This window comes from Cavenderia fasciculata (genome assembly GCF_000203815.1).
Source record: "Cavenderia fasciculata unplaced genomic scaffold Scf_Dfasci-G-b-285a01.f1-5, whole genome shotgun sequence".
Taxonomy (NCBI): domain Eukaryota; phylum Evosea; class Eumycetozoa; order Acytosteliales; family Cavenderiaceae; genus Cavenderia; species Cavenderia fasciculata.
This window is the reverse complement of record NW_004457708.1, coordinates 1,016,814-1,037,739: the sequence shown is the minus strand read 5'-3', so window position 1 is coordinate 1,037,739 and position 20,926 is coordinate 1,016,814. Positions and strand designations below refer to the sequence as shown.

At 37.6% G+C, this 20,926-nt stretch overlaps 6 protein-coding genes and 1 non-coding gene across 7 annotated transcripts; 1 reads left to right on the top strand and 6 right to left on the bottom strand.

The window, feature by feature from the left end:
- Positions 1–89: 89 nt before the first annotated feature.
- On the bottom strand, positions 90–496 carry DFA_04110 (uncharacterized protein; the record flags this gene model as incomplete). The annotated part of the gene is made up of 2 exons (XM_004366462.1): positions 90–356; positions 464–496. The coding sequence occupies 2 exons, from the start codon at positions 494–496 to the stop codon at positions 90–92; spliced, it is 300 nt and encodes a 99-aa protein (XP_004366519.1).
- A 1,422-nt stretch (positions 497–1,918) lies between these two features.
- DFA_04109 (uncharacterized protein) lies at positions 1,919–2,862 on the bottom strand (the record flags this gene model as incomplete). Its single annotated transcript, XM_004366461.1, has 2 exons — positions 1,919–2,213; positions 2,282–2,862. 2 exons carry the CDS (start codon positions 2,860–2,862, stop codon positions 1,919–1,921), a joined length of 876 nt encoding a protein of 291 aa, XP_004366518.1.
- A 1,542-nt stretch (positions 2,863–4,404) lies between these two features.
- On the bottom strand, positions 4,405–4,477 carry DFA_04108. Its single transcript has one exon. It is a non-coding gene; the product is annotated as a tRNA-Arg (tRNA).
- A 691-nt stretch (positions 4,478–5,168) lies between these two features.
- On the top strand, positions 5,169–7,096 carry DFA_04107 (uncharacterized protein; the record flags this gene model as incomplete). Its single annotated transcript, XM_004366460.1, has 3 exons — positions 5,169–5,232; positions 5,835–6,497; positions 6,606–7,096. 3 exons carry the CDS (start codon positions 5,169–5,171, stop codon positions 7,094–7,096), a joined length of 1,218 nt encoding a protein of 405 aa, XP_004366517.1.
- A 59-nt stretch (positions 7,097–7,155) lies between these two features.
- On the bottom strand, positions 7,156–17,386 carry colB (colossin B; the record flags this gene model as incomplete). The annotated part of the gene is made up of 4 exons (XM_004366459.1): positions 7,156–13,079; positions 13,329–16,644; positions 16,732–16,935; positions 17,039–17,386. The coding sequence occupies 4 exons, from the start codon at positions 17,384–17,386 to the stop codon at positions 7,156–7,158; spliced, it is 9,792 nt and encodes a 3,263-aa protein (XP_004366516.1).
- Positions 17,387–18,314: 928 nt separating this feature from the next.
- On the bottom strand, positions 18,315–18,635 carry DFA_04105 (uncharacterized protein; the record flags this gene model as incomplete). The annotated part of the gene is made up of 1 exon (XM_004366458.1): positions 18,315–18,635. One exon carries the CDS (start codon positions 18,633–18,635, stop codon positions 18,315–18,317), a length of 321 nt encoding a protein of 106 aa, XP_004366515.1.
- Positions 18,636–18,889: 254 nt separating this feature from the next.
- On the bottom strand, positions 18,890–20,164 carry DFA_04104 (uncharacterized protein; the record flags this gene model as incomplete). The annotated part of the gene is made up of 1 exon (XM_004366457.1): positions 18,890–20,164. The coding sequence occupies one exon, from the start codon at positions 20,162–20,164 to the stop codon at positions 18,890–18,892; it is 1,275 nt and encodes a 424-aa protein (XP_004366514.1).
- Between the last annotated feature and the right edge of the window lie 762 nt (positions 20,165–20,926).

Here is a 20,926-nt window from a genome sequence, read left to right as displayed (position 1 = left end):
ATTATTAATTATTATTAGTTCTTTTGTACAAGTAAATTTATTATATTTTGGGATATATGTTATGTTTTGGGTTGGTTGGGTTTGGTTGACTATGCATCATCAACAACAAGATAGGTTGATGAAGCAGATCTAACTTGATGAGTTGGTAATGATTGGTCAGTCTTTGGAGCACCAAATGTTTTCACTTGTTGACTATTGCTACTAGAAGAGACTGGATTTGGACCAACAGAGGATTTCTTGGTTGTTGTTGTTGTTGTTGTTGATTTTCCCTTTTCTAAAACTGGGCTTCTATGTACTGGATTATAACTCATATAAACTGGTTTACTTGATGAACTATAATATCTAATTGAAAGTCCCTAAGGGAAAGAATAAATGGAAAAGGAAAAGAAGGAAAAGAATTGTAATGTTAATAAAAGGTTAAGAGATGATTATAACCATTGTTGTTGTGGTTGTTGTTACATACTTGTAATTTGGTTGCGGTTCTACTAAGATTCATTTTTTACTTTGGTATTTATAAATGTATATAATATATGTAAAATAAATAAAATGGTATTTTGTTTGTTTGGTTTGGTTTGTTTTAAAATTAATTTGTAAATTGAATGTTTCTAATTTAGGGTTTATAAAGGTTTCTGTTTGTGATATTATTATTATTTAAAAAAAAAAAGAGTAAATTTGGGATTAGTTTGAAAAAATAGTTTTTAAAAGAGAAAATAGTATTTTGGGAAAAGGATTGTGCAAGGAATGAAATGAAAAAGTATTATTATAACGTTTTCCTAATTTGATTTATAGAAGAATGTTTTTTTTAAATAAAACTAAATACCTATTTGCTTTGTTAGCTAGCTAGTTTGTAGTGATTAATAATATAATATAGATGGTAAAACGACGACAAAGAAGACGACGACGACGAAGACGAATGAACAAAATTGTGTTCTATGTATAAAGTTTGTTGTTGTTGTTAATTTTGAGTATATAAAAGAAATGAATGAATGATAAATGATAATGATAAAAGTTGTTCCTTTGTTCAAGTTGGTTGCATTTAATGATATTTTGTACAAAATAGAGAAATAGAGATAAAAGTAAAATTGAAAGGGACTGTTCACAACAAACCAGGTTGTCTGTCAACAACAACAACAAGGACGATTCGGTTCGAATACAAATTTGAATAATAATATTAAATCTATTTAATATTTTTTATCTACAAAATTGCATACTATATTTATATATATAAATCCACACACTATGACTTGCTTGTGTATTTACATGTGTGACAGAGTGATAATGAATGCAAATGTAGATTGGACAGATTAAAAAAATATTACATTGTGGTTGTTGGAAATTTCCCGCTTTCTTAACCTTTAAATTGAATGGTGGTGTTATTTATACATACACACAGATAAAAAAGGTGGTTGGTGTTATTATTATTTATATATTCTTACAAATGGGATTATAACTAGTTTGTGAATGAATGATAATGCAAAGAGTACCCTACTTTTGTCCCAATTAAATAGTTAAAGTAGTGTAAGCTAACACTTTGGAATCCCACTCCCTTTACTAAATTCATTTTCATCATCATTGCATTCCCAAAATGAGGGGTTATGAAAAAAAGAAGTAAATCTGCCTACTTTTTGGGGGGGTGTCCTTAATTTCCCATCATTTTTGTAATTACAAAAATATCTCATTTTTTACTTTTCTCGATTTCCCTCTCGATTTGGGTAGTTTGTGAATGATTGAATGAATCATTCAGGAACCAAAAAAAAAAAAGAAGAAGAATGCAAAAATCGATAAAAAAAAATTTACAAAATTTATTCTTTTTCTTTCTAGAATAAATAAATATATTATTCCCCAGTTCTATCTAGTTGGTGAGTCATCATTACATTATTATTATTATTATTTATGATTAAGTTAATATTTTGTTTTTTTAGGGTTCTGTATAAAGAGGATTAGCTCCAGCTGGATTAGGTTGGAATAATGGGTTATTATTAGCACCATTCATTTTGGTGTTGGAGATGGACTGTGCTTGGGAGACACTATTGACGGCTTTAAAAACAGCTACACCGGCCACTGCAACCAATGCAACCGCGCCAATCACTATACCTGCCACTACTCCTGGTCCAAGTGGTTTGGTTGGCACACTTGCTACACAGTGCTCTGGGAATGGTTCAATATCACTCTCTACACATCCTCCTTCTTCATTTATACATTTAAATTGTGTACTAAAATATAACAAATAAGATTAATATTATTATTAATATTATTTTTTTTTTGAAATATTAATATTTACCAATTTGAATTTAAATTTGATTGATTTTGTTGATCACAAGTATTCTCTTTTTGAGTACATTTTCGTTGGGTGGCATCACATTGGTGTAATGTGCAATGGTCTGTTGTAGAGGGTTGACATAGTGGGACTGAAAGCTGACATTTTTTGGTGGCCTCGTTACATGAACTGTATTGACATGGATCGGGTGATGCACACTTGTTGATGACCAAGACATCGGTGGTATTACAAAGTCTTTCGTAGCAGTCTCCTCCATCGGTCATCATTTGGTTTTCGCAAGAGTAGCAGGTTGATACGTTGTACCGACATCCTTCCATTGTGCATTCGGCATCATAGCATCCCAAGATGGTTGGACACATGGATACTTGGCCACACTGTCCCGTCGTGCCATTGCAACCCCACTGCATACACGGTGCCGATGGTACCCAGCTACTAGGCGGTACCGTACAATCCTCTGCACACTGTGGTCCCTCTGAACTAGATGACCACCATCCATCATCCATTCCATTAATACTACATATTTGTCCAAATATAAATATAAATAAAAATAATAATCTTATTATTATTGATGATGATGATTTCATTATTCTATCTTTGTTTTAAAAAAAAATTAAATATATAATATAGATTTCCACAACACAACAACAGTATAAATGGTATTGACAATAAACACTGCTAGCAATAGTGTAAACAGTAATGAACAAATGAATGAACAAAGATGATGAAGAAGAAGAAGAAGAAGAAGAAGAAGAGGTAATATAAATTGTTTCAAAACAATTCACAACCACCTGTACCTTTACTTTGAAGGCGTCTCCTTTCCTTTCCTTTTACTTGTATATATATAACCCACGAATATTATAAAGTGACAAAAGAGAGAGATAGAGAGAGTGAGAGACCATTTAGATTTTGGGGGTTGATGACTGAATAGTTCTTGACAAATGACCAACCTACCTTGGTACATTGAGGGTTGGGTTACCCCCCGAAATCACTTTCTTTCATTCCAACCTATTGATTGTATCGAATCGGATCGATGGTGCAACACTGTCATTTTAAAAAGTCTGATTGTGATTGTTTGATCGAGTGTGTATGTGTGTGGGTGTTGAGCAAACAAGGTGTGATTCTAATCTGATCCTTGCTATTGGTAAACCAAACCATCCATATCAACCAATTCCCACACCACACACACACATCAATCAAAACAATTTGATGGTTTAAAAGTGTGTGTGTGCGTTGTGAGAACCAATATGTTGCTCGATCGATTAAAGATGGTATTCATTCATTCATTTTTGTGCATTGGTGTTTAAAACAAATAAAGTGAGAGAGAGACAGGTTCACTCTTGAACGAAAAAATTTAATGAGGGAAAGATAAGATATAAATTAAAAAAAAAAAGTGTGTATATCTATTTCTTTGGACTATCATCTGCGCACTCGTTATTCGTACAATGACAACAAATAAGAGTTTATAAATAATAGATCAATCAATCCCACCAACACGGTGTATGATACGTTGCAACGTATATATACGTTAAAATTTAAGAAAACTTAAGACAATCAGAATTATTATGGTCGATAACACCAACAACTTGGAAGTCAATCTCGATTGTTGTAGTCAACCTGTCATATCTATAAGATCTTTTGACATTGCAACTACTTGGTCAATCGAGCTATTCTTCCTACAATGTCGATAAATTTGATCCAACAACTATATACATGGATTGCAAGGGATATGAGAGATAGGATGGGAAAAAAACAAAAAAATAAAAAATTGCTACTACTTTTATATGTTTTCCCTATGAGGATTCAACGGAATGAATGAAACTAGATTGAAAAGATAACCAAGTGTACAGAGAACAAGGATATATAGGGAATGGGAGCAAAGAAACTGGTAAATGTGAGAAGTCAAAACAACTGCGCTGGGTTTTTCGCAAAACTCATATAAATTTGTGAGAGATTATGTGCCATATTGATTTTTTTTGGCGGAAAAAAAATATGTAACAAAAAAAATCATGTGCCAACCTTTTCATGGTTTTTTCTTGTATGGTTTCAATGGAAATTGATGAAACTAGGTTAGAAAGATAGCCACGGGTGTGTAGAACAAGAAAAGTGATAAAAAAATCAAAAAGTTGTGAATGATGCAGGGGTTGAACCTGCGACCTATTGGTTCGTAGCCAATCGCTCTTCCAACTGAGCTAAACATCCATTGACTATTGTATTTTTGAATATGTTTTTTGGCGTATTTATACGCTGTTTTTCCAAAGGAGTTTGGAATTTTTCTGTAATAGAGAAAAAGAGATAGAAACAGAGAATTACGTATAGAGTACTATAGAACTTCACTCAATCATCAACTATCTTCAACTATCTTTTATCAACATTACTATTTCTTTTCACACTCACTAAAAGCCACAACTAATTGCCCTAGTGTGCCCCCTTGTTCAATTATTTATATCATTATCATTATTATAAATAAGGGGCGCGAGCGAGCACAACCACTGCCTATATCAAAGATCACCAACAAGAAAAAAAATAACAAAAAAAAATATCTCGCTCCTTCCTCCATCTCCTTCTCTAATCAACACAATACAATAGTAAAACAGTATCGAAACAATAGGAATTATAATTAATAGGTGGCATTTAATTATCATTACAACAAGTCAATACAGTTTGAAAACAGTATTCACATTACTATTACAATTGGAAATGAACATCATCAACATCTCATCAAAACATCAATCAACAACATAACAATACGAACAACAGAACGATATAAGATAGATAATCATGGTGTAGACACAACCACCAACCATTATTCGACACACACATACATATGGATGGTGACACTGGGCACTCCCTCCAACAGTCACGATCTGGTCACTAATCTGACAAAAGAACTATGGATCGTAACTCACAGAACCGTTCAGACCCCTTCGATTCAACAGGTAAAGAAGCTTCCCGTCGTATTGATGAACAAATAGAACTAATAGCTCCCACCAAGACTTGCCATTTTTGCTTGGATGGAAATAGAACAGACATTTGGCACCCCAAAAAACAGATTGGACTTGTTTCTTCTTTGGAAACTCAGTTCCCATTGCTGGTCAAACAAAGACTTCAATCAATAAAACTTCGCAATCGAAAGAGTAGTGCTCCACCCTACAGGTGGATGCCACGAAATGAGATGCTTATAAAAAAAAACTGTTTTTCCAATTCATGTCACCAAATTGATTTTTGTTCCTTTTATACCCCCAGTGTTTTGTGCCCCCTAACTACAGAACCTCTATCTATTTTAAATTAAAATTAAAACAAATAAACCATAATTACTCTATTGTCAGACGACTAGAGTCCAGATTTATTAAAAAAAACGTTTTCTATTTTTAAACTTGAAAAGAGTAATACCATCAATTATTTAATGATATTTCAGTTTAGATATTGTTCTGGTTTCTGCCCGATTTTTTCAATTTTCTTAAAAAAATCTTGTTTTCAAAGATACCCATTTGAGTGGTTTTTATGCTTAATCAGTTCTATTTACTTCAAGACATGCCAAAGATAATAATATTATCAGATTATCTAATATATTATATCCTAAGAATATGTTGGATAGGATATGACAATGCAGCATTTTGTTCATGTAAAAGTGAAAGACTAGAACAAACCAACAACAATCAACAAGATCAAACAGTCTCTCCTTCTACTACTACTACTACAACTACTAGTCAATGTAAACATCACGATGAATACAATTGTAAATCATACAGGAACAATCTAGAAACAAGATACAAACAGTTGCAACTAGCATTTATCAACAAAAAGATTTTCAATCATATAAAGACTAGACCTCATTCATTCCCAATCACTTTTGCCATGTCTGAATGTAAACTTGTTAGGAAACCATCACTTCAAGGAACCGATTCACTCTTGCGAAACGCATCATCATTGTCAACCAACACTCAATTATTCTCAGAAGGATTAGAATCAATCATCTTTAAACGAGTTACAGCCGAGGTATTACCATCAATCAAGAAATATCAAGGGTTCATAACATTTTTGGATACAGAACATCCCACTCCAAACCAAATCACACATCTCTTACTTGCCAAATTAAAATATCATCTTGTAAACCTAGACCGATTATTTAGTTTTACATCACTTGTATCTTTAAGCTTGTCAAGTATAGAATTGGATTTTAGTCAATTGGATCCTATATCAGTAACTAATCGATTCGATAGTATGAAAAGTCTACGTAAATTGATATTATCAAAACCAAACATTTGGATGTATCAACATTTACCAATTCATATCAAAAACAACCTAGAAACCATTTCTTTTGATTTAGAAAACAAGGCATTACTATTGGGTGCAGCCACACAAATATTTCAATTTCCTAAACTCCAAACATTATACATGGGAATTATTCTATTACCTGGTGGTGATCCAACAAACATTATTCCATCAACAGTAACTAAAATTGTTTCATGGTATCCAATGAGACCACGTATATCAAATACTGGTTTATTATCCATTATTAATCATAATCTACATATTAAAACCCTTAAATACAATCATCGTGCATCAGATCCAGATATAGATTCAAATCCAATCGATTTTGCTTTAGAATGTTGGTCTGATATTTCACCCAAATCATCACTCGAAAAAATCATTGCAACATTGGAACATGGACAAAGATCAAATTTAATGACTGAACCACCAACCTTTTCCATTCATCTTGAGCAATCATCATCAATTAATTATATTGGTTATTTTATTTCAGATTATTATAACAAATATATATTTTTTAAAAAAAACACAAACAAACAAATAAATTGATGAATTTAAAAATTATTTTAATTTATTGTCGGTATGTGTTTTATATATTATTGATAGTTTTAAATTTTATGAATACCAAAATCAATATTTGGGATTGCTTTTCCTGGTAGACCAGTTCTAAAGGTAAAGGAACCGGTAGAGTTTGGTTTAGATGTAGTAATTCCGGTGGGAGTAGTAGTGGTGGCAACGTAACCACCAGGGATGGTAAAGAGGATGGTGTAACTGGTTTCTGCTTTGAGTTGAGTAAAAGAGTAGAATCCTTTGGCATTGGTAGAGGTGGTGAATATTTCTTTGGTCATGTCGTCGGTGATGGAGATGGTGAGGTTGGGTACACCCGGTTCAGTACTAGATTGTACTCCGTTTCGGTCTAAATCCTCCCATACCAAGTCACCTACTTGAATGGGTGCTTCATTACAATTCAAGTCCATGTCTCCAAGAGAATTGAGTTTGCCAAATTGATTGGAAATGGCATTGGTATCGATCAGTTTAAATGAATAGTTTCTTTTACCAGTGGTCGTACTGTAATGATGTACAACACCTTCTTGCACTGAATAGAGATCGTAGGCACTACCCACAACCTCACCGGATCCAGGCAGATGAACCATGTTTCCAAATGCAGTCTCGTCGTGAACCCACTTGTTGGAGGTGTCTCTGAAATTGTCGTCGAAAAACTCTCCTCCTCCAGGTCCTTCTGCAGACCCTCGTACACCCGTGGCGCCCCTATGCGCACCTATAAAGTTGCCACAATTGCCACCGCTTTCCAAGACATATTTACCGGTATTCGGATCTTTACACGCGTACAACTGGTCACCTGCTGGTACGACCAGACCAGCATCACCATCACGATCTTTGAAACCAAGTACCATGTCTCCTTGGTAGCCTATAAAGACAATATCAGATAGAGCACCATGTGGAGCAAATACTTCATTGATATTTTCAATCCATGGCCATGGTTCCCAAACTGCCGATGCGTTCAGATTCCAAGTCGACTGACCGTCCGATGGGACTGGAATAGGACAGAAATACGACTTGGTTGTAAAGTTGTAAAACAATTGACATTGAATCGTTCCTCTTGGATAGGACATATTGATTGTGAGAATATTGGTAAATGAACCATCGTCTTCTAGACGATACACATAGGCTTCGAGATCGGTAAAGTTTTGACGTGTTTTACCCGAACAAATACCACCTACATGCATGTGAACACCGTCATAACCAAGACCAAAGATATTCCAATCACGTCTTCTAACGCATGGGTTGGGTGGAGACTTGATTTCAATGTTGGCAAGGGTAGGTGTTGTTCTGAGTGGGATCTTGAGGACACTTCGTTTGTTGAGGACGGTCGTGTAGATATAGTCTCCGGCAATATCAATATCTCCAAACATACTTTCATAGACATACTTGTTTGAACCATCGGTACCATTGACATTATAGGCATCCTTGATGATAAGATTGATATTGATGTATTCGGTAAAGTTGCCTGGTCCAGCGACACGATAAATACTTCCCGACGATCTAACCTTTGTTCTGAATTTTTGGAATGGAGTCAAGAACCAAACTTGGTCACGTCGATCGTATGCAACACCATAGATAGTATTTATATCGTCATAACGAGCCATTCTCTGTGTACCGTTAAAGAAAAAGTTGCCTTGAGGTGTGGTTCTGGCAATGTAGGGAAAGGTGACAAAGACGGGCTCGGCAGCTTGTGTCATTGGGTTGTTGGCAGGATCAGAGACAAAACAAGAAATACCAATGACTGGGTCATCCTGACAATACTCGAAATTATTAACGATACCAAAGTTAATTTCCGATGCAGATGCGGTTGGATATTGAACGTCTGATCCAACCATACCACTACCACTTGCAATAGTTGGGTTGTATCCATTTGGTACATCGGTAAAGACTACTTGGTATGTGTTTCCAACTACAAGATTATTAAATAGATAGGTACCGTCTATTGCTGTCACCTGTGATGCAACACGAACAGGTCCATCATAAATTGTGACTGTAATACCTCCGGTATACTTGTCAGTCTTGTCTTTAATACCATTCATATTATAATCGATAAAAGAATGACCAGTAATGAAACCATCGGTGGCAGATGTACGGACATACCCAGCATCAATGGTAAAGTCAATTGCAATCGTTCCCTTGTCTTCAAGTGATGGTGCAACTTTAAAACGTGTATCGATACTGGCAAAGTTGATGACGAGGTCAACCAAATTACTCCAACCATCTGGATTGGCATCAGAGTCGATACTAGTACCTGGCATGACCAAACCACTTTGTCTTGAAGGTACAAATATATATCCATCGGGCAAGTCAAAGTGGACATAGTATGTACCTGGCAACAATCCAAAGAATGTATAGTCTCCAACATCACCTGTAATTTGTGGGTCTACAACCTTTCCATAGGCATCGGCGACGGGCTGCTTGTTCTTGTCACCCAATGTCACCTCTACTCCTCTCATGTTGGCAATAGATAGAGTTTGTAGACCGTCGGCTGGACGCAACAAATCTTCAAATGTTTTGTCTCCAATACCAAGAATCAATGGAGAAACGACTACATTTTGTTTGTTGTTCATCTTTTCGGCGAGAATGTCTGGGAACAAGTCTTTGTTGGTTGGTTCAATATTGGCAATTTGTGGGGCAAGACCAAATGCTTCAAGTGTGACGTTTCGACTGAGTGCTTGGTCGATACTGGCGGATCTGAGTAAACTGTAGACCCAAGAATCATCCAAATTGTCAAAGGTAACACGATACCCATCAGATTGTGGTAGATTGTCAAAATAATAGTATCCTGTTGAATTGGTGACGACCGAGGGGATTTCCTTGCCAAAAATATCGAGTGCTGGTTGACCGTGTACAGTCAGTGTAACAGTGACACCACTACCATCATACGTGAGTACCGTGCCAAGTGGATCGACAATGACTTGACTACCAACTGCAAATGTTGGTTGTTTAACAACATCAGCATTTTGTTGACGCAGAATGAGTACAGAGAGGGGTGCTTGATCTTCCTTGATGGTTGGTTGAATGAGTGTATTGTTTTCAGAGATATCAGCAATCAGTGTAGATACTTCTAGTGTACTGATTGAAGTTGGATATTTAAAGATGTAACCAGACGGAGTGTCTGTAAACAAAATAGAGTATTTACCAGGTTGAACATTATCAAATACATAGTAACCATTTGCATCTGTGACGACGGCCAAAAAAGGTCGACCGAGGAAATCAATGGCTGGAGAACCATTAGAATCGATCAACTGAACAAATGTAGTGTCTGGAACGGGCGGTTCACCCAAATCCTTTACACCATTATCGTTGAGGTCAAAGTAGACATAGCCAGAGATAGCAGTTGGTTGAATCAACGTGTATGTCATGACACCGGCATTGATCTCACACATGCACCGCGTCGCTGTCAGTTTGGGCATACTTGCATTGACTGGGACGGTCGTTGCGAGGGTGACTGTAAACTTGGCAGTGTACCCATTCTGAGCGGCCTTGTTGGAAAAGCCCATTTTAGTGTAGACCATGTCTTTGGGGATATTTGAGAAAATGGCAATATAATCACCAGTCATTAAATTGTCGATATAGTATGTCCCATCTTCTCCAGTGACAGCCTTGATTACATTGTTGTGAAGGTCAACTGCTGGTTTAATGACTCTACTCATATTGTCAGAGACAAAGAGTTCAATTTCGACACCTGGTGGGAGATTTTTTTCACCATCGTCTTTGATACCGTTTCTATTGTCGTCTAACCATACATAGGTACCAACTGCAAAGACTGTGTATTTGACAAGTCCAATGTCTTCGTTTCGGTTGACTAGCTTGGCCACCAAGTTACCATCGATCGCGGGGTCGACCGGCACATAGTTTTGAGTGTCGTAGGGGTTGAGGGCAATAAGGGGGATGGTGCCATTAATCATTTTACTGTCATTGGTACCGTCGCCAGCGTTGGGGATGGTCGACTCGGCCTGTGCACCACTGTCACCGAGTAGAATGGAAAAGGTTCCAGGTGGAAGTCCGTCAAAGTAGTAGATACCATTGGCATCGGTCTTGGCGTACGCAAACAAGATTGATTCATACATAATGAGGAGCAGGATGTTTACAGCAGGTGGTTCGGTGAGCATGTCGGCGATACCGTCGCTATTAGTGTCATACCATACATAATTTCCAATGGCCATCATGGTGATGTTGATGAGTGCTCCATTTTGCTGGTCGTCGATATAGACAGCCGTCACATTGTCCTCGGGAGCAGACCCACGAGTAGTGGTGGGTGACAGAGTAAAGTCGGGTGTTCTAAACGTCACAGTATTTGGTTTGGTCTTGTCACTCCACATCAATGGAAAATCGTTAAAGAACTGGACATAGTATGTACCCTGTGGGATATTATCAAACATGTATCGACCATTGGCATCGGTCATGATCTCCTTGACGGGCACACCATTCATGGTCGATGCCGGACTCTCGTTTCTAGCGTCGACCAAAAACACACCAATTCCTGCTTGTGGACTGTCACCGTCGTTTGGATCATAGATACCGTCATCATTGGCATCGTACCATACAAAGTGTCCCACGGCATACGACTCGATCGGAGCTTGACCCAGCACCAAACCAGCGTCCACACGTGGGTTCCATGCATGCGCGCTGATAAAGCTCGGTGACTTTTCCAAACCTGGTGCCAACGGGAAGAGATAGATGGTCGGTGTGTAACCCAGCGAGTTGGCATCCGAGTTGACGCCACCTTGTGCACCCTGTCTTGTAAATGACAAGTTGGCCTGTAGAGGGTTGGCGTGGTCGATGTCAAACTTGACAACATAGCCATTGGGTGGGAGACCGTCGAAATAATACTCCCCCCTGCTATCGGTAAACTTGATGGGGATGGGTTCGTGTGTAATATCACGTGCCAAAATGAGATCCGTGCCTGAATCAGATATAGCATACAGAGTCACCTTGATATCGGGTACTGGCTTTTCATTGTCGTCAAACAAACCATTTTTGTTGGCATCAAACCATACAAACGATCCAATTGCAAACACGGTAGGTGGTTTTAACTCGAGATCAATATTTGGGTTGAAATAGAGTGACTTGGGTGCAAAGTCTCGAGGTGTGGTGAGACGTACCCCAGATGCACCTGGGTAGAGGTCAAATGACGTGGTTCCAGATACTGGGTTGACAGGGACAAATCCAGCTGGGTAGTTACTCCAAGTCATGATGTATCTACCCGGTGCCAAATTATCGTATCTATATTGCCCACGAACATTGGTGACCTTGGCATCTGCACTGGCCTTGTCTACGTCAAACACCACTGCACCCTTCCAATCTGTAAGAGTGGCAGTCACATTCTTGACTGCGACACGTACACCATCCTCTCGATAAAAGAATACTTCATCACCAAATCCAATCAAAACAACTGGGACAATACCAACATTCTCCGTGGAATCGACTTTCTTTGCTTTGAGTGGTAGACTCTGGTCACCTGGCATGATGTAGCTGGCTGGATCAGTGATGAGGGGTAGGTTCTCGCCAAGGACGACCGTTTCAATGCGGTTGGTGAGGAAGTTGATTTTTTGACCTTCCTCGACCATGTATCGTTTGGGTAGGTTGGAGAATTGGATTTGGTAGGTGCTTGCGGCCAGATTGTCAAAGATGTAGTATCCAGAGGCATTGGTGGAGAATACCTGGACAGGATTACCGACCAGGTCAAAGGCAGGGTTGCCATACTCGTCGAGCAGAGCAACGACGGCGCCAAATACACCGGGCTCGCCTGGGTCACGTTTAAGGTTGTGGTTCTCGTCGTACCATACGTATCGACCAACTGCATACACGGGTGGAGGTGGGGGTGGAGTGCCGGGGACAAGACCGGCATCTTCGATATCGTTGATGTAGAAATCAGGCACACCGTCAAGTCCAGTCGACGTACGAACGTCTGGTGACCGAGGGTCAAGTACAAAGGCAGCAGTTGATCCAGAGGATGGGAGCACTACACTATAGTATTCATTTAGACCACCACCCTTTACAAATGGTTTGGTCCAGTAGTGGTTGGGAGGTATTTCAGAAAATGCAATGTGGTAGGTCCCACTTGGCACATAGTTGAATATATACTTTCCATTATCGCCTGAAATAACCGGTTTGATCTCCTTGCCGTGAATATCAATGACTGGCAGATTATCCATTGTCAACAGAGTCGCTTTGATTCCAGGTGCTGTCCTTTCACCCAATGAAAACATACCGTCTCCATTTGTGTCATACCACAGCTGATCACCGACCGAGAAACTGTATGGTTTGTAGTATCCACAATTGGTCTCTTGAAACTCGATATAGTCACCGTCATATTCCGGATCCTTGCTTGGAATAATGACACCGTGTTGAGCGATATTGATGGCCGGTGTGATACCACTTGAAAATGCCAGACATGACTTGATACCAAACAACGTATTCTTGGTGATCGTCCAGTTGGCATTGGGCGACGTAAATCTAACAACATACTCTGAATAGTCTGGTAAATGACTAAATTCAAAGGCACCAGCTGCACTTGTTTTAACTGGTTTCAATTCATTTCCTTTGACATCATAGGCAGGTGCCAATATAGGTGGAGCATGTGGTGATCTATCTGGTAATGGTGTCTTTACACCATCTTGTTCATACAATTCTGGTGTAGTTGGTGGGAATCCTGTTCCTGCTGGTAATCCTGTAGTAGTTGATGATCGTGAAAAAGGTGTTGATGTTGTTGATGTAGTTGTTGATGTAGGTGTATCACCAGATCCATCATCTCCTGATAATCCTGTCATCCCTGTCAACCCAGTAAATCCACTTTCAGTTAATCCAGTGAAACTTGTAAAAGTAGTAACTTCACTATATCCAGTTGAGGTTGGAATATCGAATAAACTAAACACATCATTGATTGTGTTTCCAAGAGTATTGTCGGCGGTGGCTTGAGCAATTTTACTTTGTGGACCACCAACAACCCTTTTCGACGTAGAACCTCTTTTTTTAGAGACCGAGTTAATAAACGAATAGAGTTGATCATAGGAAGATGAATGACGATGTTGTAATACACGGTTGATGGGAGTACTAACATCCATGTAGATGGAAGCTTCAACATCGGTCAATAAGAGTTCACCGTCTTGATAAGATCCATCACGATTGTCATCAAACCAAACAATACCAGATAGACCAACTGGCAGAGTGTAGATACCAATGTTGATGGTGGGATCGACCGATGTAGCCTTGATGGGATATCCAGCTGGTACTTGGACCATGTTGGGGTTATTTGATCCGAGGTAGAATGGTTTGGTTCGGTTGTTGGGTGGGTCTGTGATTGGTGTCTGTACCATCTGCATACGTCCATAAACCTCGACCTGTATCATATAGAATCCCTCGGCTAAATTATCAAAGTAGTATACACCGTTGAGATCGGTGGCAGTAGGTACCACATTATTGCCTTGGAAATCTTTGGCAACAGCTCCACTCGGTGTAACAAGACGAAGATAGTTGTTGGGAACACCTCTTTCCTCTGGATCTTGTATTCCATTTCTATTTAAATCAAAGTAAACATGGAATCCAACACCATACATTGGAATTGGTGGTATAGTTCCTGTTGTTGACGACGATGTAGTTGAAGTAGTTGTAGTAGAGGTAAGTGATAATGGATTAGGTGTACCTGAAGTTGAAGATGTAGTAGAGGTGGTTGGGATTGGTGTTGGAGTTGATGTAGTTGTTGGGATTGGAGTTGGTGTAGACGTGGTAGTTGGTGAACCTGTAGTTGTAGTAGTAGTTGTTGTTGTTGGAGACAATGTAGTAGTTTGAGTAGGAGTAGGAGTAGGAGTTGGAGTAGGAGTTGGAGTAGGAGTTGGAGTAGGAGTTGGAGTAGGAGTTGGAGTAGGAGTTGGAGTAGGAGTAGGTGACCTTGTTGGAGGTGAAGGAGGTGCTCTTTCCAAAATTGGGAAATCTATATTGGGAAGTACAAAATCAGCCAATACTGGGAGTACGGCGGTATGAGGGTTGGGGATGAACCCAGTCTTGTCAAATCCAACAGTGATGATAGTTGATATTCTGGTGGCATCGTTGATGGCGTACGGACCCTTACCAGTGAGATGGTGGTTCGTTGGAATGTCGGCGAGGATGATTCGGTAGAGACCAGGAATCAAATTGTCAAACCAATATTCACCGCTTGGATTGGTGAGGATGGGACGTACAAAGTTACCATTGGCATCGTAGACATAGTGTCCATTCTCATCCACAAGATACACCAACACCAAGGGAGACCCTGGTTCAAAGCCGGCAGTATCAAAACGACCATTATTGTTGTAGTCTACAAACACGTGACCTCCAATAGCAAGCTTGGCCGACGGTGTCGTAGGTGAAGGTGTCTCTGGACACACGCGATATGGACGAGGTGTCAAAAGAGGTTCAGCCGTCGCAGGCGACACTAGAGGTGCACAGCACTTGTCAGCCGAAGCAAACTTTGGTGGAATCATACATTTTGGCTGTGACAATTCATAGTGCTGACCATGATGACGATGATGCTTTAACCTTGGGTGTTTTTGGTGGTCTGCCACTCCAAATTGTTCTAATGAAGGTGCCAACTCTGTAACTGGCCAATACGTGTCGTAAATAGAATGCATATATGAACTAAACACTTTTTTACTTGAACGAGATGGGATTGGTGTTTGGGTTGATGACGAGAAAGAGTAAGATTTCTCCGATTCAATTGATAAATCATTTGAGTCTAGGTTGAGAGTAATCTCGATTGGAAACTCTTGTAGGAATCCATCATTGGGTGTTTCAAATTGGAGGACTGTCGACAACCCATAACGCGAGTTCTTTCCGTTGGCACCCCACCCAATTTGAAGGGGCATGCCAAACAGCGTCGAAAGGAACCGGATTCTTTTACCCGTGTTACAGTTGCTGCCCGTCCACGTGGAGTTTTCGCCACCGACCAACTCGTAATACGTCCACAACGAAGTATCGATTACTCCACCCATCTCTGCATACGACTCTGGATCCAACTCCATCATTGGCGATGACGGCACTTTGCTGGTGCGTTTAAACTCTAGTCGCACCTTCCAAGTGTTACATGACGACCCGACAAATAGATCGTGGCCGCGATTGATGGGATAGATCTCGCCAGTCAACACAAGGTCGCCATTCTCCAACACGTGCAAGTGTCCACCCTTTTGATCGACAAAGCTCCATGCGTTGACGCCAAACAGCGCCTTGTCGTTGGTCCAAAATGAGTGGCCTCCGTTCTGTCCGCCCAAACTCTCCCACGCCTCAGACTCTGTAGCTCTATATATTTTCCCCGATAAAAGTAGTGGTGTCGTCGCATTGACCAGTTGTCTCATCATCGAACGATGATGTTTTTGCTTGGCATGAATAATCTCCATCTTTTCTTGTTGTGTCTTGACCGAATTTGAAGAGGTGGTAGTGTATTCCAAAGATTCAAATTGTATCTCATCAATGTATATTGTATATCCTTGAGATTGATCACAAGCTATTTTAAATCCATCATATTCTTTTCCATCATTTGGTATTCCTATAAATGACTAAATAAATAAAAACAAATCAATTTAAATTAAATATTAATTCTACAGTAATATATATATATATATGTGTGTTTGTTTGATTCATACTTTGGTCCAATTATTTGGAGTTAGAGTTGAAAGTCCTGTACATGATTGAGCAGGATTAGATTTTGAAAAAAGCTTTAAACTGGCTTGGTGTTCTGACAGTCGATGATTTCCTCCAACATAGAAATAAGCTGGAATCAATTGAACAGTTATATGTGGTATATTATTTTGATCCGATGGATAAACATAAAATGAAATTCCTGAATACTAAATATAAATAAAAAATAAATAAATAATAATAATAAATAATAGATAGTTGTTAAAATGACTGTCAGACTTTGATGGAGTCAATTTTTTGATTACTACATACTAATGAAATATCAAATCGATTTTTGCTTGTAAAATAGAGGGTATGGAAATCATTACATTGGAAGGCAATAGATTTCGATCCACGATTGGTAGGTGTATCAACCAATTCATATTTACCCCAACTAAAATCATTAAACTGAGATGACAATGAATCATCAAATATAATCTTATTATTATTATTATTATTTCTATTATTATTATTATATTTTGTATTATCCAATGTTGATGATGATGAAACTGTCAGCAGTGCCAACAAAAGACAAACTATAGTGTAGATCATCCGTTGATCGAATCGCCACCATTTTCGATGATTTGATGATGATGACGACCATTGAATCATATCATTCATTTTGAAAAAGGACAACTTCCTTTCCTTGGGTTTTAGTAAGTTTTCCTAATCTATTTTTTTTCTCTCTAATACAAAATCTTTTCTTTTCTTTTCTTTTCTTTTTTTAGAGATAAAAATAATGATGGATATTATAGTTGCTTGAATAATTATGATGATGATGGCGCTCCACTACTATAGTATAGTAGAGTACTACTGCTGAAGGCTGCTGATAATAATTTGAAATAAGAAATCCTCTTCCTCTTTGGTGGTTTGGTTGGGTTTAGAGAGAGAGCACTGCAAGACAGTGGTTGTGTTTGTTTGTTTTGGTTGGCATTCTGATTTGATTGTTCATTTCCATATTATCTCCAACAGCAACAATGATCGTTGTATTTTGATTGAATTGTAGTGAGAGTGGGCTGACGACAAAGGGGGGGTAGGCGCACAAACAACACATGTGTTGTATAGCATCAACCAACCCCTACACTTCTGATCATAGTGTGGTCTATGATCGATCATACTCTTCAATCAGTTGACTTTTGCTCTCTTACTCATCTGATCGTGTGTGGTTGGTGTGTATGACAAGATGGATGAGGAACACAACAACGATTAAATATAAATATATGTTGTATATGATCGTGATCGTCGTGATAAACACTCATTCATTTTATATATATATATATATATATATATATATATATAGGGAGCAGTGTTTGTTTTAATGAGCCATTTATATGATATAGAGTAGAGTTAGTTAGTTGTAGTGTAGCGGTAGTGGTGACAATATCGGTAGACTCTAATACCAACATTAACAACGCCTAAAAATAATAATAAAACAGAAAGAGAGAGGTAGAGAGCTAGAGAGCTAGAGAGCTACCTAGCTGACTGACCGACTGGTTGAAATGTAATTATAAATATATAACTTTAGAACTCCTGATGAAGTGATGTATTATTATATTATATTCAATGTTGCATTACGATGTGCACAGTAACCAGTAATAGCATCCATTCTTCTTTCAAATAGTATATTACTACTACTACTATTATCTTTGTTATTGGGTGGCAGATAATGTTTGATAAAGTTCCATGGCATTGCATACTGTGTTATCATACCAAGATGAGGTATATTGACTATATCTCTTCCTTTTAATGGTTTAACCACAATATAATCGTCTTGACATTTTGTTATATTTGATACCTCTCCTACCCAATAAAAGATAACTTGTCTAATATACACTGATTGTAGTAAACTTTTAATAGTTGGTGTGTTCATATTATAATAATTAAAAAAAAAAATACAAAAAATTAAAAAGTGTTGATGAAGAGGTGCAGGTGACCATCTCTTCTTATTTATTTCTTTTCATATTTATTATTTTGGATTTGTTATTTGTTCACACGATTTATGTATTTATATCCCCGATTCACTTATTTATATATATATATATAGATAAGAATCCTGTTTCTTTTGTAATCTATACTTTAAAATAGGTATATATAAAAACTATTGATATTAAACTTAGTAATACATTATATTCTTTGGAACCCTTTTACACGGATTGAAAAAATTATTTTACTCCGTGTTGTGTTGAGAAGTTCTTTAATATTATGATCATAGATTAATGATTTTTCAGGGCCGTCGCCAAATTGGTAAACCATATCTTTGGCATGGTGGAGATTGAGTGATCGAATACTCGAAATAAATGATTTCCAGAATGATTCGGATGAGTCATTGTCATAATCCCTTGGGACATAACAAGAGAAATTACGAATAGTCTTTGAGTGACATTTGAGAATTTTGAATATCCATTGAATACCTAAATCGCTTGCATCTCGATATAAATAAATCTCTTCTAATGAAGCAGGTATACCATTTATATATTCTTCTTCATATTGGTCATTCCTCTTGAGATATTCTGTATCTCTAGAAAGGAAAGCCAATGTCTTTTTTTCTAGAGAACGTTCGATATTGTCTGGATCAAAGGTGAATGATCGCAAGTTTGGCAAATGACTTGCAATATAGAGAAAATATCCATCATCCACATAATCACCTGTTGCTACACATTCCATGTATTGAATTGATTCCAAGACCCTTTTTGCTAATTCATACTTGTTGATATTTTCTAGCATTGACATTTCATCTTTCCTTTCATCTTCATACTGGCTAGAGTCACGACCACGACTTTGGTACTCTCTTTCATATTGGTTTGAGTTGTGACTCTCATCATCATCATCATCTTCTTCTTCTTCTTCATCATACTGGCTTGAGTTGTGATGTTCTTCTTCTTCTTGGTTTGAATCTTGTATTTCCTCTTCTTCTTCTTCTCTTTCATCTTGACTTTCAAATTCTTGAATTGAATATTCCCCTTCATAACTGCAATCATCTTTATCGCATTTACAATCTGTTGACATTAGTTTGATTTGGTTGTACTCGGATTCATTAGACTTGTATCTGATCAGTTGGTAGAGGAACTCGATAGTGTCTTGTGAAATGGTAATATGAGTGATCGTTTTAAGTGGACAACAACGTTTGGCAAGATGACTGACGGTCAACATGCAATAATCTAATATTCTGGCGACATCGTCACTAATTAGAAATGAGAGTGGTATGTCCATGATTGTACACCATTTCGACACATTACCAAAGAATCTCCAACAAACAAGATCCAATTGGATGTCTTTTGAGAAAGATACTATTAAAGCCTGTATCATATGTGGTAGACTACCAGAAATCTTCAAGTCTACCTTGTCATCTATCCAAAACTCTCTAATCTCTTTTTCATCCTCTAAAGAAATAATTACCATTTCTCTTTTGTTTTTTTTGAATTATAGCATAGAAATGATCTGATCACTTTAGTACACAGTGTAAACATACTGGGTAGGTGTACTTTTGGAAGATGGTATTAATTAAAAACAACACAACAACAATGAAAATAAATACAAAATAGGGTTTGATATGGTCATCCCACGATCATTGATGGAATCTGGAAATGGTATGTGAATGGTTTTGTTTTTGATTTGTAACCCTGTTGCATAATACTGTGTGATCATACCAAGATGAGGTTATTATAAGTAATCTTGACTATATCCCTTCCTTTTTGATAGTTTAACAACTATATAATCATCTTGACATTTTGTTATATTTGATACCACAATGATTGTAAAAAATAAAAAAAATACAAAGTAATGAAGATCATGTGAACAGGTAGCGAGCTCTAATTATTTTTTTTTCTTTTCATATTTATTTGTTTTACACAATTTATAATTATATTATTATTATTATGATTAGAAAAGACATCTAATCTAAAATCTAATATCTATCTCTACCCACCACATTTGTAAAACATGTAAACCAATCGACATTTATCATGTTGGTTTGTTCGATCGGTTTCGTTTTAGACTTTCAACCACAATCATCTCTCTCTCTCCTCTCTGTCTCCTATGCTATATAAACTTATTTATAGGTCACCTTTACAATGTCATATATATGTGTTTAAACAAGTTGGTTTAATCAGAGAGAACCTGATCCCAAATACACATGTCATGTATAACATGTGGTAAAATCAT